The 16,603-nt window shown below is 44.5% G+C and overlaps 1 protein-coding gene across 1 annotated transcript in view; it reads right to left on the bottom strand.

Annotated features, from left to right (window-relative positions):
- Positions 1–16,603, bottom strand: part of LOC106569035 (brefeldin A-inhibited guanine nucleotide-exchange protein 1) — a 38,589-nt gene that overhangs the window by 13,970 nt on the left and 8,016 nt on the right. The window contains exons 2-19 of the mRNA XM_014139962.3: positions 15,648–15,678; positions 14,375–14,531; positions 12,478–12,624; positions 11,345–11,524; positions 9,382–9,796; positions 7,955–8,071; positions 7,555–7,751; positions 7,120–7,253; positions 6,544–6,778; positions 6,262–6,361; positions 5,973–6,106; positions 5,778–5,886; positions 5,015–5,219; positions 4,716–4,827; positions 4,243–4,448; positions 4,042–4,126; positions 3,805–3,970; positions 3,441–3,592 (exon numbers count right to left, since the gene is read on the bottom strand). Coding sequence (XP_013995437.3) covers positions 3,441–3,592; positions 3,805–3,970; positions 4,042–4,126; positions 4,243–4,448; positions 4,716–4,827; positions 5,015–5,219; positions 5,778–5,886; positions 5,973–6,106; positions 6,262–6,361; positions 6,544–6,778; positions 7,120–7,253; positions 7,555–7,751; positions 7,955–8,071; positions 9,382–9,796; positions 11,345–11,524; positions 12,478–12,624; positions 14,375–14,531; positions 15,648–15,678 — 2,882 coding nt within the window. The remainder of the gene's footprint in view (positions 1–3,440; positions 3,593–3,804; positions 3,971–4,041; positions 4,127–4,242; positions 4,449–4,715; positions 4,828–5,014; positions 5,220–5,777; positions 5,887–5,972; positions 6,107–6,261; positions 6,362–6,543; positions 6,779–7,119; positions 7,254–7,554; positions 7,752–7,954; positions 8,072–9,381; positions 9,797–11,344; positions 11,525–12,477; positions 12,625–14,374; positions 14,532–15,647; positions 15,679–16,603) is intronic.

The raw sequence follows: 16,603 nt of genomic DNA, 5'->3' as shown, positions 1-16,603 counted from the left end.
CAAGGTCAGTACAAAAATAAAGATTTATTTGGATTTCCAGACTTAGGATGTTGGTGCAAATAATATTACATTTGAGTGTAAATATGTGTAATGTGTAATACTGTCTTAGAATTGGTATTCTGCATTTGGTTCCAGCATCAACTACAATCCCATCTTATACTGAAGGGAATGCATTACTACTGTGAGTAATGGTGACGTAACAGCGGTGGAATGCATTACTACTGTGAGTAATGGTGACGTAACAGCGGTGGAATGCATTACTACTGTGAGTAATGGTGACGTAACAGCGGTGGGATGTTGTACCTTAAACATTAGTCGGACCATTTAAATTGAATCAGTTTCATTCTAATTCTTATCCTGAACTTCTTTGAGGAAAAGATCATGATCATTAGAAAGCAAATTACGGACTCCTCTTTAAATCTGAGTATTCCTCCAAAGCTCAGTTGTCCTGAGTCTGCACAACTCTGCCAGGACCTAGGATCAAGGGAGACACTCAAGTGTTTTAGTACTATATCTCTTGACACAATGATGTAAACTACTGAAAGAGCTGCTTCCTGTGCTTGGCCCTCCTATGTTGAACAAAATAAACGGCTCTTCATCCACCGGATGTGTACAAAACTCACTAAAAGTGGCAGTAATAAAGCCTCTCTTGAAAAAGCCAAACCGTGACCCAGAAAATATAAAAAACTATCGGCCTATATCGAATCTCCCATTCCTCTCAAAAGTTTTAGAAAAAGCTGTTGCGCAGCAACTCACTGCCTTCCTGAAGACAAACAATGTAAACGAAATGCTTCAGTCTGGTTTTAGACCCCATCATAGCACTGAGACTGCACTTGTGAAGGTGGTAAATGACCTTTTAATGGAGTCAGACCAAGGCTCTACATCTGTCCTCGTGCTCTTAGACCTTGGTGCTGCTTTTGATACCATCGATCACCACATTCTTTTGGAGAGATTGGAAACCCAAATTGGTCTACACGGACAAGTTCTGGCCTGGTTTAGATCTTATCTGTCGGAAAGATATCAGTTTGTCTCTGTGAATGGTTTGTCCTCTGACAAATCAACTGTAAATTTCGGTGTTCCTCAAGGTTCCGTTCTAGGATCACTATATATTTTACCTCTTGGGGATGTCATTTCGAAAACATAATGTTAACTTTCACTGCTATGCGGATGACACACAGCTGTACATTTCAATGAAACATGGTGAAGCCCTAAAATTGCCCTCGCTGGAAGCCTGTGTTTCAGACATAAGGACTCGGACAAAACAGAGGTGCTTGTTCTAGGTCCCAAGAAACAAAGAGCTCTTCTGTTGAATCTGACAATTAATCTTGATGGTTGTACAGTCGTCTCAAATAAAACTGTGAAGGACCTCGGCGTTACTCTGGACCCTGATCTCTCTTTTGATGAACATATCAAGATTGTTTGAAGGACAGCTTTTTTCCATCTGCGTAACATTGCAAAGATCAGACATTATCTGTCCAAAATTGATGCAGAAAAATTAATCCATGCTTTTGTTACTTCTAGGTTAGACTACTGCAATGCTCTACTTTCCGGCTACCCGGATAAAGCACTAAATAAACTTCAGTTAGTGCTAAATATGGCTGCTAGAATCCTGACTAGTACCAAAAAATTGGATCATATTACTCCAGTGCTAGCCTCCCTACACTGGCTTCCTGTTAAGGCAAGGGCTGATTTAAAGGTTTTACTGCTAACCTACAAAGCATTACATGGGCTTGCTCCTACCTATCTTTCCGATTTGGTCCTGCCGTACATTCCTACACATACGCTACGGTCACAAGACACAGGCCTCCTAATTGTCCCTAGAATTTCTAAGCAAACAGCTGGAGGCAGGGCTTTCTCCTATAGATCTCAATTTTTATGGAATGGTCTGCCTAGCCATGTGAGAGACGCAGACTCGGTCTCAACCTTTAAGTCTTTATTGAAGACTCATCTCTTCAGTAGGTCCTATGATTGAGTGTAGTCTGGCCCAGGAGTGTGAAGGTGAACGGAAAGGCACTGGAGCAACGAACCGCCCTTGCTGTCTCTGCCTAGCCAGTTCCCCTCTCTCCACTGGGATTCTCTGCCTCTAACCCTATTACAGGGGCCGAGTCACTGGCTTACTGGTGCTCTTCCATGCCGTCCCTAGGAGGGGTGCGTCACTTGAGTGGGTTGAGTCACTGACGTGGTCTTCCTGTCTGGGTTGGCGCCCCCCCTTGGGTTGTGCCGTGGTGGAGATCTTTGTGGGCTATAGTCGGCCTTGTCTCAGGATGGTAAGTTGGTGGTTGAAGGTATCCCTCTAGTGGTGTGGGGGCTGTGCTTTGGCAAAGTGGGTGGGGTTATATCCTGCCTGTTTGGCCCTGTCCGGGGGTATCATCGGATGGGGCCACAGTGTCTCCTGACCCCTCCTGTCTCAGCCTCCAGTATTTATGCTGCAGTAGTTTGTGTGTCGGGGGGCCAGGGTCAGTCTGTTATATCTGGAGTATTTCTCCAGTGTCCTGTGTGAATTTAAGTATGCTAATTCTCTCTTTCTTTCTTTCTCTCTCTCGGGGGACCTGAGCCCTAGGACCATGCCTCAGGACTACCTGGCATGATGACTCCTTGCTGTCCCCAGTCCACCTGGCCGTGCTGCTGTTCCAGTTTCAACTGTTCTGTCTGCGGCTATGGAACCCTGACCTGTTCACCGGACGTGCTACCTGTCCCAGACCTGCTATTTTCAACTCTCTAGAGACAGCAGGAGCAGTAGAGATACTCTCAATGATCAGCGATGAAAAGCCAACTAACATTTACTCCTGTGGTGCTGACCTGTTGCACCCTCAACAACTACTGTGATTATTATTATTTGACCATGCTGGTCATTTATGAACATTTGAACATTTTGGCCATGTTCTGTTATAATCTCCACCCGGCACAGCCAGAAGAGGACTGGCCACCCCTCATAGCCTGGTTCCTCTCTAGGTTTCTTCCTAGGTTTTGGCCTTTCTAGGGAGTTTTTCCTAGCCACCGTGCTTCTACACCTGCATTGCTTGCTGTTTGGGGTTTTAGGCTGGGTTTCTGTACAGCACTTTGAGATATCAGCTGATGTAAGGGCTATATGAATACATTTGATTTGATTTATCCGAACAGTAATTTATTCTAATTCTTATCCTAACGGTAATTTATTCTAATTCTTATCCTAACAGTAATTTATTCCAATTGTTATCCTAACGGTAATTTATTCCAATTGTTATCCTAACGGTAATTTATTCCAATTGTTATCCTAACGGTAATTTATTCCAATTCTTATCCTAACGGTAATTTATTCCAATTCTTATCCTAATGGTAATTTATTCTAATTCTTATCCTAACAGTAATTTATTCTAATTCTAACAGTAATTTATTCTAATTCTTATCCTAACAGTAATTTATTCTAATTCTATGGGTCTGACGTGGTCTAGGCTGGTTACCTTGAACATGGGTCTGACGTGGTCTAGGTGCGTGGCGCTAGTGAAGGGAGCCTGGACGTGGCTGACTGCCTCCATCAGGGCCTTGGCTGTCTTAGCCATCTGCTCCATCTCTACGTTATACAGCAGACGCCGCTGCTTCTCATTGGCCACACCTGGGGACAAAACAGACAGACACTCAGTGAGCATGCTCTCAGACACAAACACACACCTACTGTACACAGTGTCAACACCTAACCACACAAGACAATAATGTTGATGCCATCACTGTGCCTCTGAGGACAGACTATCTTTGAGTCCATGTAGTGTGCTTGTTTCCTTCTTGACCCTTGTCATTTTGTCCACCAGCCACAGAAAAGAGACTTGCTTTGTTTGTTGGATTTGAGGGTGATTTTTTTTGCTTCGTTCATGGCTATTTTCTTCCCTGCGATTTCATCGTAAATGGCTGACAGGTACTCCTCAGGTAAATCTTTGCTGTCGTTGATTCCTCGATTCATCTTGATGTATTGCTCTTTCGTCATTTTATTCTTCACCTGGAAGAGGGGGGAAAAAAGTCAAAAAAAATGTTTAGGTCACAGAAAAAAGCTGTGTCTGAGTGACTTACTTGTGGACTGTGAAGGTCTGTTGTCAACATAATGATTGAATAAGCCAGGACGTAGGCCGTATCTGCACTGGTGAACTCAGTTTGCCTGAAGGATAAGAAAAAAAAAGTCCAATGTCATAACATCTACTGGGCAATAACATAACTACCAACATTAACCCACACCATGGGGTCTGTCTAGTGAGATGCCAGAGAGACACTCACCCTTGGTTACATTCTAAATATCTGGCCGCAAATTTCTCCATGAGTCGATCGATCTTCTGGGCCTCTCCGGGCAGACGGAAGCCCTCCAGGAACAGACGCAGAGCCGAGACAAAGTCCTTGCCTTGGAAATCCATCTGGTCCACGTAGGCATACATCACCTCTTTATTAATGCGCTCGTTATCCCCGATGAACTCACCCACCTGAGTCTGAAAAGCAAAGTCCATACAGAGGAACTTCAACATACACATAAACAATGAAAATATAGTGTACACTGTATATTCAATATATTTGTGGACAAAAAAGTGAGAACAACAAAAGTTTGACATTTAACACAGAAGAATATCTCAGATTAAAACAGATCTTTTAGGGGCAGTTTCCAGGACTAGACTTAATACGTGTCTGGTAAACTGCCCCCTGAAGGCTAACAGGCAGTGAATCCCATTGCATGTTATGTAGTTCCAGCGGGTCCTTACAGAATCTAGCCTCTCCTCCTGATGCAGAAACTGAGCTAGGTCCTCCAGCGTGGTACCCAGCATGCCTTGCTCCTGTAGATACTGGATGCCCCTCTTTGGCTTCTTGTTGAACCTGCACAGGAAGAGAGAGCGGGGAAATGTCACATCTGTATGACACAGGCACATTTGAGAGCACATATTCTGCTTGGTCACTTTTCACCGACTGAGCAGAATGACTGATCTACAAATCCTAATGATTAGTTATTTAGGATGCAAGTGAAAGCTCCTCTGACATTACTTCCAGTCTCCCACACACTTACAAGTCGATGCCTTGCTCGATGATCTCCTTCTGCTGCTTGAGGACCTCGAACTGCTCTGCGTTGTCCGTTGCTGACATGAGGTTGCTGTAGGAGCCGATGCCCGAGGAGGCGTTGGAGTCCAGGGAGTTGAGGCTGCCGTAGTGGTTGGTACTCTCTGGGGGCTTGGTGATCTCACTGGGCTCCTGCTCCGCGGGCTTCTCCTGACCTACAGAGGTGAGGGGTGGCACGTAGGGACATCCCATAATGTCAAGAATTACCCTTCCCTTTATTAAACCCCGTCAGAGGTCTCAGGGGCTCACTACGAGGTCTGCTGCTGTAAGCCTGAACACCACTAGTGCTCACAGCAGGTTAGCAAACACAGGGCCACACAACAAACTGAAGGGTCGCTACTTGACTATCAGTTTTGCTAAAACTGATATTCAAGATCAACCTCAGTCTCTAACTAACTGGAACCATGAGTCTAGGAATAGATTTGATGCTTTACCTGCTCTTCCTTAGAACAACGAAGACAGAGAGCAAAGCAGATCCAGACCGGCAACGGAACATGTCGTGATAAACACAAATATAATTGAGTCTGAGCCGCAGAGAGATGTCAGATGTGTAGTTAGAGATATGGGTGGAAGCAGGGCCGTCGCCTCTCAGTGGGTCATTAAGAAGCCCCGAGGCTACTGCAGTAGTTATGAATGAGGATGACTTGGTCTCAGAGGAAACGCATTGGCTCTTATTCAACAGTAGGTAGTACTGTAGCTAAGTGGTATTTTACCTAGACTGCTCTGAGAGTTGGGGTTCACAGACTGATCATTGCTCCACTCCACCATACACTTGAGGATGGACACTAGACACTCCAGACCCTTTCTCCTCAAGCTCAGCTCCTACAATAAATAAACACATTTAAAATGGTCACACAACAGGAAAGAAGATGTATGGAAGGTGAGCGTCCATTGGTAGCATATTTTACCTGAGCAGGTGTGGTGCCAAGCCCCACTCTGCCCTGCGCTATCTTAGATAGGTAATTGACCAGCCTCTCAAATATATTAGCAGCATTCAGGTCACAGTCATAGTTGACATAGATATCCACCACACTCTGGGCGTCTGTGAGGAGAGAAGACACAGAGGTGAATGTCTGTCTGTCAAAGCCTCAGTAGTGGGAGGTGGCATCAGACCTGGGAGGAGACAGAACACCAAAGAGAAAGGCATACAGATAGACAGGTCCTCGGTAGTGAGAAGTACAGTAGACAGACACTTACCTGCACAGATCCTGGTGAGGCTCTGGATCACCATCCATTTATGATCATAGGAGCTGGTGGACGTCTCCAGGATGTAGAGGAAGATCTCCTTGAAAAACACCTGAGGGAAATGTTTAAAAACCTCCTTACACTCAGTGATAAAACTCCACCAAATCCTGTATAAATCATTTTGTAAAGGGTTTATTGCACAGTAATTTACAAAAGGTGTTCAAACAACGCACTAATGAAACTAAATGTTGTTATTATTCATTCATAATGTAGAGAGCCAAACAGTTCCAGTGCCTCGATTTGCATCTTGAGGTGGGTCTTGAAGTGGGAGAGGAGGGTGAGGAAGATGGAGAGCGAGAGCGAGAAGACCTCGGGGACCGAGGAGGCGCCGTTCTTGGACAGCGCCACACACAGGTACTGCTTGATGGCGTTGATGAACATCTCGTTGGTCTTGAAGACGGGCCCCGCGTTCTGCAGGATGGACAGCAGCAGCTGGACGGACAGCACCTTGGAGCGCAGCTCGTGAGATCTACAGAGACAAAGTTTCCTTGACGCATCCAAATGAAATGCCTTATTATGCATTTTAAGACTCATCACGAGCATTTATGACATCTTTATAATGTCATACAATCCTCTTCTAATGATCTGGACTAACTGACAGTTGACAACGTTATGCGTAGACATACCATTCTATACGCCTGAGACATAATAAAGGCTCAAAACATGCTTATAACAAGTTACAATATGTACCCACGCCCTTTAAGGAAAGGGCTACCAAGAGGTTCAATCACACAGTCAATTCCTATGGCCATAGCCTACCGGTCTATTCATACAGTCATTCATTGTGACAGGGTATCGAGGAGACTTTACTTAGGATCAGGGGGTCCATCAGACAGTGGCTTCATAGAGAGTTTGCAGAGGGAGCGAAACACTAAGAAGGCATCCTTCTGGAGGATATGGGAGAACTTAGCAACAGGGGAGGAACCACTCGTGGCTCCAGATTCCTAGAAAAGGAAATGCACAGATGTATCTTATATTAAACACACAACATCATGTTCATATACACAAATGTACATTAGTACGCCAAATCAGATGCCACTCTAATACTTGGATTTATCAACTAATCTGTTAATACTCCATAGACAGTATTTGAATCCCAAATGGCACCCTACTCCCTATTTAGTGCACTACTTTTGACCAGGACCATAGGGCTGTGGTCAAAAGTAGTGCACTATATAGGGAATAGGGTGCTATTTGGGAAGCTATCAATGGCATTCTATGTAGGGGAGCAGTGTGGGTGGGCACCTGAGTGTCGTTGGAGGAGACAGAGAGCCTGTCGTCCGTCAGTGAGGGGGTGAAGCCAGTATATATGGGCGTGCCAGGGATACCGTTGGCATGGACGTTCTCCGTGTCGCTGCCCAGCCCGCCCTCCTCCCCCTCCACCACCGGGACTGGCACATTGTCTACACACTCTGTAGCGCTGCACACACTCTCCCTACATTCTACACACACACACACACACACACACACACACACACACACACATCAGCAAAAGAGCTAAGGATCGTCTCAGAAAACATAACAGTAGGGCTAAAAATGAATTAGAACGTAAGAATTTATATTTCTTCCTAGTTCAATGTGAACAACTTTCAAGGCACTACAGTGAGTATAAAAGAGTATAAAAGGTAAGAAAATGATGTGTTACCTCCAACAACTGTATTGACAACTTCCTGCAGCATGGTCTGGACCATCTCTTGAGCCTGCTCCTCATAGTTGACTGGTTCTTCCTCTACAAGCCCTTCAGCATCTTGCTGGAACAACCCTAGAGATGAAAACGGACTTTACCATGCCCTCCTACGGTGACATTGAAACCATACTGACACAGACGGAGCTGCTATGCAATAAAGTACTGCACATAACTCCTTTGTGAGACCTTCCATTTAATGTATCCCTCCACTATGAGTACAAAACATATTCAACTGCAGAGGATTTCATTTTCATTCTGAATCCCAATAAAGGACATCTGCCTTGTAGAGTTTAACTGCCTCTGGTCAGGCCAAGAAGTCTAGAATGGACGCCACATTCAGACATTAGTAGTATCCTTGGCTTGTCTCCTGTTTCTGTAGCGTGAGGAGGCTTGATGTACAAGTACATCAACGGACAGAACGCTCGTCTATCGCACAGCCTTTCCCCCAATCCATCTCCTTCGTGCCGAGTGCCAGGCAGACACACATCGGGTCCCATTTTGACAGTCATTGTTATGACTCGGCCGGGGATCAAACTCCCAACCTTGCAATCTCAGGGTGGACACTAATCACAGAGCCACTGAGTTGGTCACACACACACACACACACACACACACACACACACACACACACACACACACACACACACACACACACACACACACACACACACACACACACACACACACACACACACACACACACACACACACACACACACACACACACACGTTCAAGGGTTTGCAAAGCTGTCATCAAGGCAAAGGGTGGCTACTTTGAAGAATCTCAAATTTAAAATATACTTTGATTTGTTTAACAATTTTTTGTTTCTACATGATTCCATGTGTTATTTCATAGTTTTGATGTCTTCACTATTATTCTACAATGTAGAAAATAGTACAAATAAAGAAAAACCCTTGAATGAGTAGGTGTGTCCAAACTTTAGACTGGTACTGTATATAATAAAACGCCTTCCTAATATCGAGTTGCACCCCCCTTTTGTAGACTCAGTGTATATTTATACATTGCCTATTCTTAATTAAGTGCACTACTTCTGACTAGGGACCATTTGGCTCTGTTCAAAAGTAGTGCATTATCAAGGGAATAGGGTGCCATTTGGAACTCAGCCCTTGACTTCTGCTGGAAGTTTTATTACCTCCTTCCATCCATTTAAGAGCTCTATTAACATGGCAGACCTCTCTCTCTCAGCAGAGAATAGGAATACTAATTCACACACATGGATTTTACAGACAGTGATGTGTATGAAGCTCACTTAATCAAATGCAGTGACTCAGTGAACTATGCAACAATGACTTCCAGAGAGACATACAGAAGAGGACTTTTGACTATGAGTGAGAGTGAGTGACAAAAAGAGAGAGATACTTACCCTGTGCAGCAGCTGCAGTAGCCTGGTCCGCCTCAGTCTGCTCGTTTTCAGCACTGCAGAACACAGAGACGTTCTCTGGCTCCGGGTCCTCGTGGGCATTTTGATCAGGCACCTGGGTGGTCAACTCCTGAGGTGGGGGTGAGGTGGTGTGCTGTTCCTGTTTAGGGGAGGCAGAGGGCTGAGGTGGGGCTGTGTGGGGCTCCTGGTTCTGTTGGGGGGAGGCATGAGGTTTCTGGTCGGGGGGGGCAGGGGACACAAAGTGGGGGGAGGCGAGGGCCTGTTGGTGGGGTGAAGCGGGGGGGCCTTGGTGCTGGTGGGGGGGTGAAGGAAGCTCCTGCCGCTGTCGGCTGCTTGGTGACTGCTGCAGATGCTGCTGTCTCAGACGCTCCTTCTCTATCTGTCTGGCCTCTTGGAGCTGGACGCAGAGACACGGACACAGACGGAAACAGACACACACAGACATCATCGTAATGCCTACTTGAAAATCCTAGCCCTAGATTGTACGAAACATAACCATAGGCCAAACAAGTTTGGACCATGCACTGTCAAGCCAAGCACAAAAACAATCACAGCACTGGGCATCATTAGAATTTTGTCATGGTATCAGGTATTTTGTCTTCAGCACACAGGTCAATATAAGGAAACCAACACCATATTGGTAGCAAAGATTTAGTATGGTTACATGCACACAATAATGTGATTATTGTGGTTAGTCAGATTAACATAATCATTTCATTAAAACATTTACATGCTTTGCAAGAAGAAGGATTTCCCTAATAATCCTGTTTACCTGGACACATCTGAAATCAGGCTACCTGATGGCACTCTGTTAAATGCAGAAAATCACCAATCAAACTAAACGTTCTACCACAGTGTCCCATGTTATTTTTGGGATGCATGCTTGATTCGGACATATTATTTTGTACGTGCAAACTACTTTTAAGACGCATCCATTCAGCTGTTCCGAACTCCCTTCCCTCGCGCTAAAGCGGGAGGCTCTCGGCTGGTGCTAGCACATCCGCAGATCAAATACTGTACACTGCTGGAACACCGATTAAGGCGCTTACATGTCCGAACCATTTGAAAGATTGCTCAGAAAACCAGGTGTTGTAATCGCCATATGCTTACTTTGATTTTGACATCATGATTAAGATGAACAGAGTAAGGTGTTTATATGACTATTGCATCATCTGCCTACTGCCACAATCAGTTTAATAGCAAATGATTAGTGTGCATGTAAACATACTCAATGACAAACACTGTTGCCTTCTTTATTTTAAACTGGCATTGTGAGATTAGGTTTAAATGATGGTACCCATCTGTTGAACTCAACAGGCTGCTGGCATCACAGCTCATAAAAGGTCAAGGCATTCAGTGCAGCAATGCAAACACTGACCATGGCAACATACTTAAGGGAATAATAGACTGTATCTTCATAATGCAGGGGGCTTAGTCAGAGTTGGTTCCTCAGTCGGGTCGGCAGCCAGCAGATAGGCCTGCGCGTTTTTACATTGAAAGAAAATCCTACTTGGCAAAGATAGCAAGCGGCATGTCACGCCAAGATGCCCGCACACCCCAGAGGAGAGTTCATATCATCAGCCACTTCAACACCAACCAGTGGAACACAAGCTTTCCCTGAAGCACTCGCTTTCTGGATGACCCAGACCAACTCATCCTGTGATTTGAATACTAGATATCATTGGAGAGTTAAAATAAAAACTTTTAGAAAATCGAATTATTGCGTTCCAGCTTCTATTCCATCGATGCCAAAATTACAGAAATAGAATTACTAGAATGGGGGAAAAAGGACCTCAGACTACTGACATTTTACTGGAACAATGGTCCACCCATCCTGGCACATTGACTTGAATGGGGATTCTCGTTCTAGCAATTCTTTGTGACACACAGAGAGACAGAGAGAGAGACAGAGAGAGAGAGAGAGAGAGAGAGACAGAGCGCTTACTGCTTGGTTCTCCATGCGTGCGAAGATAACATTTAGCATCTGTGTGAGCGTGGCCTTGGCCGTGGTCTGGTTGATCAGGTTCTTGCTGGCCAGGTAGATGTTGTAGCAGGTCCTGACCGCCTGCAGCACCGTGCCCTCGTGGATCTCGATGTGTTGAGAGGTCACCACTGTCAGCAGAGCCTGCAGAGGGACAGCATCCACAGAACTAGAACACTTTATTCCTATGGGTACACTTAAAATGGCTGCCAGCAGACCCATTCTGTCATCATTGACTTGAATGGAGACACCCATTCAACTTAATATATTTCTATGGCACCAACCTAACAGTCACTACTGCTCACAGTAAACGAGATACTGTAGGTTTTGATAAAATCATGAGATTGTCATTATTAAAAGGAAACCCTGCAGATGTTAGAACAATTTCATCTCATTTTAAATAATGGATATCGTTAACAAATCAATTATGTGTGCCTCCTGTCCCTGAAAATCCTGATTTTGATGCCATTGCTTAGTGGGCAGTAATATTGAACAGTCAAACACAACAACAGAGGAGTATGTCCACTATGTATGTGCCAGCTGTTAGATCTACTAGCTTGGCACAACCCTGAGAGGAAGGGCCTGAACACACCATTTATGTGTGTTATCTGCTCAGTTAGATGACAGACAGACAGGCCAACAGGGCCAGTCATGCCAGACACAGGATTAACACTGGGGAGGAGAGGAGAGGCAGGCTGGGGCTGGTCTGTCTGTCACACAGATAGGAAGAGAGGAGAGGCAGGCTGGGGCTGGTCTGTCTGTCACACAGATAGGAAGAGAGGAGAGGCAGGCTGGGGCTGGTCTGTCTGTCACACAAACAGGAGGAGAGGAGAGGCAGGCTGGGGCTGGTCTGTCTGTCACACAGACAGGAGGAGAGGAGAGGCAGGCTGGTGCTGGTCTGTCTATCACACAGACAGGAGGAGAGGAGAGGCAGGCTGGTGCTAGTCTGTCTGTCTGTCTGTCTGTCACCCAGATAGGAGGAGAAGAGAGGCAGGCTGGGGCTGGTCTGTCTGTCACACAGACAGGAGGAGAAGAGAGGCAGGCTGGGGCTGGTCTGTTTGTCACACAGACAGGAGGAGAGCTCATAGAACACACACCTTTATAATCTGCAGCTGAACACCTTCGTCTGTCTGAGGCCCTTGAAAGCAGCCACATATGGTCTCGATGATTCTATCGATTAACCTCTTTCCAGGTGTAGTGTTGTCTGGAGCGTTTCCAGTGAGGTGGCCATAAGCAATGAGTTTCTGGAGAAAGAAAAATGAGGATAAACCTTACCTTAACTGTGTATGATACAATTATCCAGAAAAATACTGTAGAACTTTAATAACTGCCATTTGCCAAGATTAGACATACCCCTAGGTTGTAGTCATTAAAACTAATTTTTTCCACCACTCCACAAATTTCTTGTTAACAAACTATAGTTTTGGCAAGTCGGTTAGGACATCTACTTTGCGCATGACACAAGGAATTTGTCAAACAATTGTTTACAGACAGATTATTTCACTGTATCACAATTCCAGTTGGTCAGAAGTTTACATACACTAAGTTGACTGTGCCTTTAAACAACTTGTAAAACTCCAGAAAATGATGTAATGGTTTAGAAGCTTCTGGTTGGCTAATTGACATCATTTGAGTCAATTGGAGGTGTACCTGTGGATGTATTTCAAGGCCCACCTTCAAACTCAGTGCCTCTATGCTTGACATCATGGGAAAATCAAAAGAAATCAGCCATGACCTAAGAAAAAAAATGGTAGACCTCCACAAGTCTGGTTCACCCTTGGAAGCAATTTCCAAACGCCTGAAGGTACCACGTTCATCTGTACAAACAATAGTACGCAAGTATAAACACCATGGGACCACGCAGCCGTCATACCGCTCAGGAAGGAGACGCGTTCTGTCTCCTAGAGATGAACGTACTTTGGTGCGAAAAGTGCACATCAATCCCAGAACAACAGCAAAGGACCTTGTGAAGATGCTGGAGGAAACGGGTACAAAAGTATCTATATCCACAGTAAATCAAGTCCTATATCGACATAATCGGAAAGGCCACTCAGCAAGGAAGAAGCCACTGCTCCAAAACCGCCATAAAAAAACCAGACTATGGTTTGCAACTGCACATGGGGACAAAGATCGTACTTTTTGGAGAAATGTCCTCTGGTCTGATGAAACAAAAATAGGACCTTTTGGCCATAATGACCATTGTTATGTTTGGAGGAAAAAGGGGGAGGCTTGTAAGCCGAAGAACATCCTCCCAACCGTGAAGAACGGGGGTGGCAGCATCATGTTGTGGGGTGCTTTGCTGCAGGAGGGACTGGTGCACTTCACAAAATAGATGGCATCATGAGGCAGGAAAATTATGTGGATATATTGAAGCAAGTCAGGAAGTTAAAGCTTGGTCGCGAATGGGTCTTCCAAATGGACAATGACCCCAAGCATACTTCCAAAGTTGTGGCAAAATGGACAACAAAGTCAAGGTATTGGAGTGGCCATCACAAAGCCCTGACCTCAATCCTTTAGAAAATTTGTGGGCAGAACTGAAAAAGTGTGTGCGAGCAAGGAGGCCTAGTAACCTGACTCAGTTACACCAGCTCTGTCAGGAGGAATGGGCCAAAATTCACCCAACTTATTGTGGGAAGCTTGTGGAAGTCTACCCGAAACATTTGACCCAAGTTAAACAATTTAAAGGCAATGCTACCAAATACTAATTGAGTGTATGTAAACTTCTGACCCACTGGGAATGTGATGAAAGAAATAAAAGCTGAAATAAATAATTCTCTCTACTATTATTCTGACATTTCACATTCTTAAAATAAAGTGGTGATCCTAACTGACCTAAGACAGGGAATATTTACTAGGATTAAATGTCAGGAATTGTGAAGAACTGAGTTTAAATGTATTTGGCTAAGGTGTATGTAAACTTCCGACTTCAACTGTATGTTTACTGAACTTGTGTGTGTGTTTGTGTCTGTGTGTGTAGTGTTTCCTGCTACTGACCTGTAAACAATCTAGAGATGTGATGACGATGCGAGGACATTTGGACTGGCAGGCTAACTCAAATGGCAGGAAGTACTTGTCTGCTTCTATGACAGTATCCTTGGACTTGACCGGTGGTAGAGCACTGGAATCAGCATTGTTGTCTCCAGGACAGGGACTGAGGGGGAATACAGAGTGATAGCTAAATGGTTAAAACATTAGGCCAAACAAACATGTCTGAGCAATTCAACCATCTCATATGAAACGTTTGTGCCTCGGTGAGCAACGGCCAACTGCCCCCTATAGGCCTCCATGCTGCAGTCATATTGATGCTCCTGAGGTCCTCTGTAAACATCAGCATTGCTGTGATTCATTCAGGTAGGCAGCTGGAAGTGGAGTTGCGTGCAGTCTGCAGAGAAGGTTAGAGAGGTCGGGAGGAGGTCAGGGGAGGAGTACCAGTGTCGGCATTGTGGACACTGTCACAAAAACACTTGGTGCATTCCAATTCTCTACACTTCTCCCGAAGTGTGCACTTGAACACTGCCTCCAATGGAAAAATAGTGGAAACTCCCAACTGCCAAAGCTTACAGCAATCCAATGCTTTCAAATCCATGAGGGGGAGTGTACAAATGCACACTTTGGGAAACAGTAGAAAATCAGGATGTAGCTATTGTCAGTTAGCTGGGGGATACTGACCATCAATACTGAGTTACTCTTCTTTATCACCCTTCTCGTCTCGGCTCCTTCCTCCCTCTCATTTCCTCAAACTTTAATTATGAAGCAGATAAGCCTAGTCTTTTTTTAAATAAACTTTATTTGCATATTATCTCAGACTCGAGAGGCGTTAATTTCCCCAATGCACATTTGACACTTCAGAAAGAGTTTTGTTTTTAACATTGAGTGAGGAGTGATTCAAGCTTAATAGACTGCTGTGCTATAGTGTGTGTGTCTGAAATGGCACCCTTTTCCCTATATAGTGCACATAAGGGACAAAATGCGATTTTGAATCACTTGGGAGTGTGCCTGGTCAGTGTTTCAGCCTGGGGTCTGGGGTGGTGACTAGGACCTGTGAGAGCTCAGGTGTGAAAGAAATGAAACCTCCAGACACAAGGCAGCGGGAGATGTGTGGGTCACTGAGCTTCAGTTCACTGGCCCCTCTGGCTATTAACCAATCACAACCAAGGGAATGGGGGAGAAGACAATAACAAGAAAACGAGACACATCAAAACAAACCTTGACATTATTTACGACAGATTACATTTCACACATACACTATATCTCAAAATAAACCTACCTCAGTTTCTCTGTTTCTTCTTTCATTTCCTCTGAAAACAGAAAGAGAGAAACAATGAACTAAAGAGCCATGCTATTGGCCCCGCATGACCGGTTTGATGCTGCTCTTGCTACATGGGCAATAATCAAGGTCAATACATCAACAGCCAATGTAATACCCCAGCAGTAGAGAGCGTCATTACATGAAGGCATGAGCACTTTGTCAAATTAGCCCATGTCCTCTACGACTATAAATTCCTGCCCTTGACCTTCATAGAAGATCCTGCCAAACTGAACACTCCATACAGATAATGAAGTCGCCTGGTAATCAGGGTTTTGTCTGCATAGAGAAGTATTGGGCGGGTCGCCTAAGTGTTTTTTCGGTCAGCCTAAGTCAGAATAGTAGAAAAGGGAGAGAAAAAAACGTGGTTTTTAAAATAATTTTCAAGATGGTAAAATGTTTTCAGTGTAAACTAGGATGACTAAAACCAGATATAAAGTATGTAGAAAAGATCATAGACCCTGTTTAAAAAAAAAATACAAATAAGATCATCTTGGGGAAATAACAATCACCAAAATAAAAACTAGACAGTCAGGGAGAATCTAAAATTCCAAAACGTATGCATTCAGGAGTATTTTTTGTATGGCATGGGGCTCCTACTGATTTTGTTATAATGTTTGAGTCATTCAGATAGCATAAGGAAAAGGCATAAGCCATGACAAAATATGTAGAATTTTAAAACTGTAAAATGTTCCCTCCGCCCCATGAAAAAAAACTAGAATTGCAGGAAATTAGCTATAAAACAGCTACATTTTGTCTCTGAGGCCAAGGGCCTCTAAAATGTTCTGTCACAGACAGCGCCATTGGCCACGCACACTGTCACACCCACCTGTCAATCACCTAAGCCCCATTTTGATCCTGCAAAAAAAATCTGGCAATACAATTACAGTTGAGATGCTCAGAGTCTGAACAGGAGA

The sequence above is a fragment of the Salmo salar genome, chromosome 14 (genome assembly GCF_965601325.2).
Source record: "Salmo salar chromosome 14, fSalSal1, whole genome shotgun sequence".
In the NCBI taxonomy this organism is placed as follows: Eukaryota; Metazoa; Chordata; class Actinopteri; order Salmoniformes; family Salmonidae; genus Salmo; species Salmo salar.
This window is presented reverse-complemented; position numbering and strand designations above follow the sequence as displayed.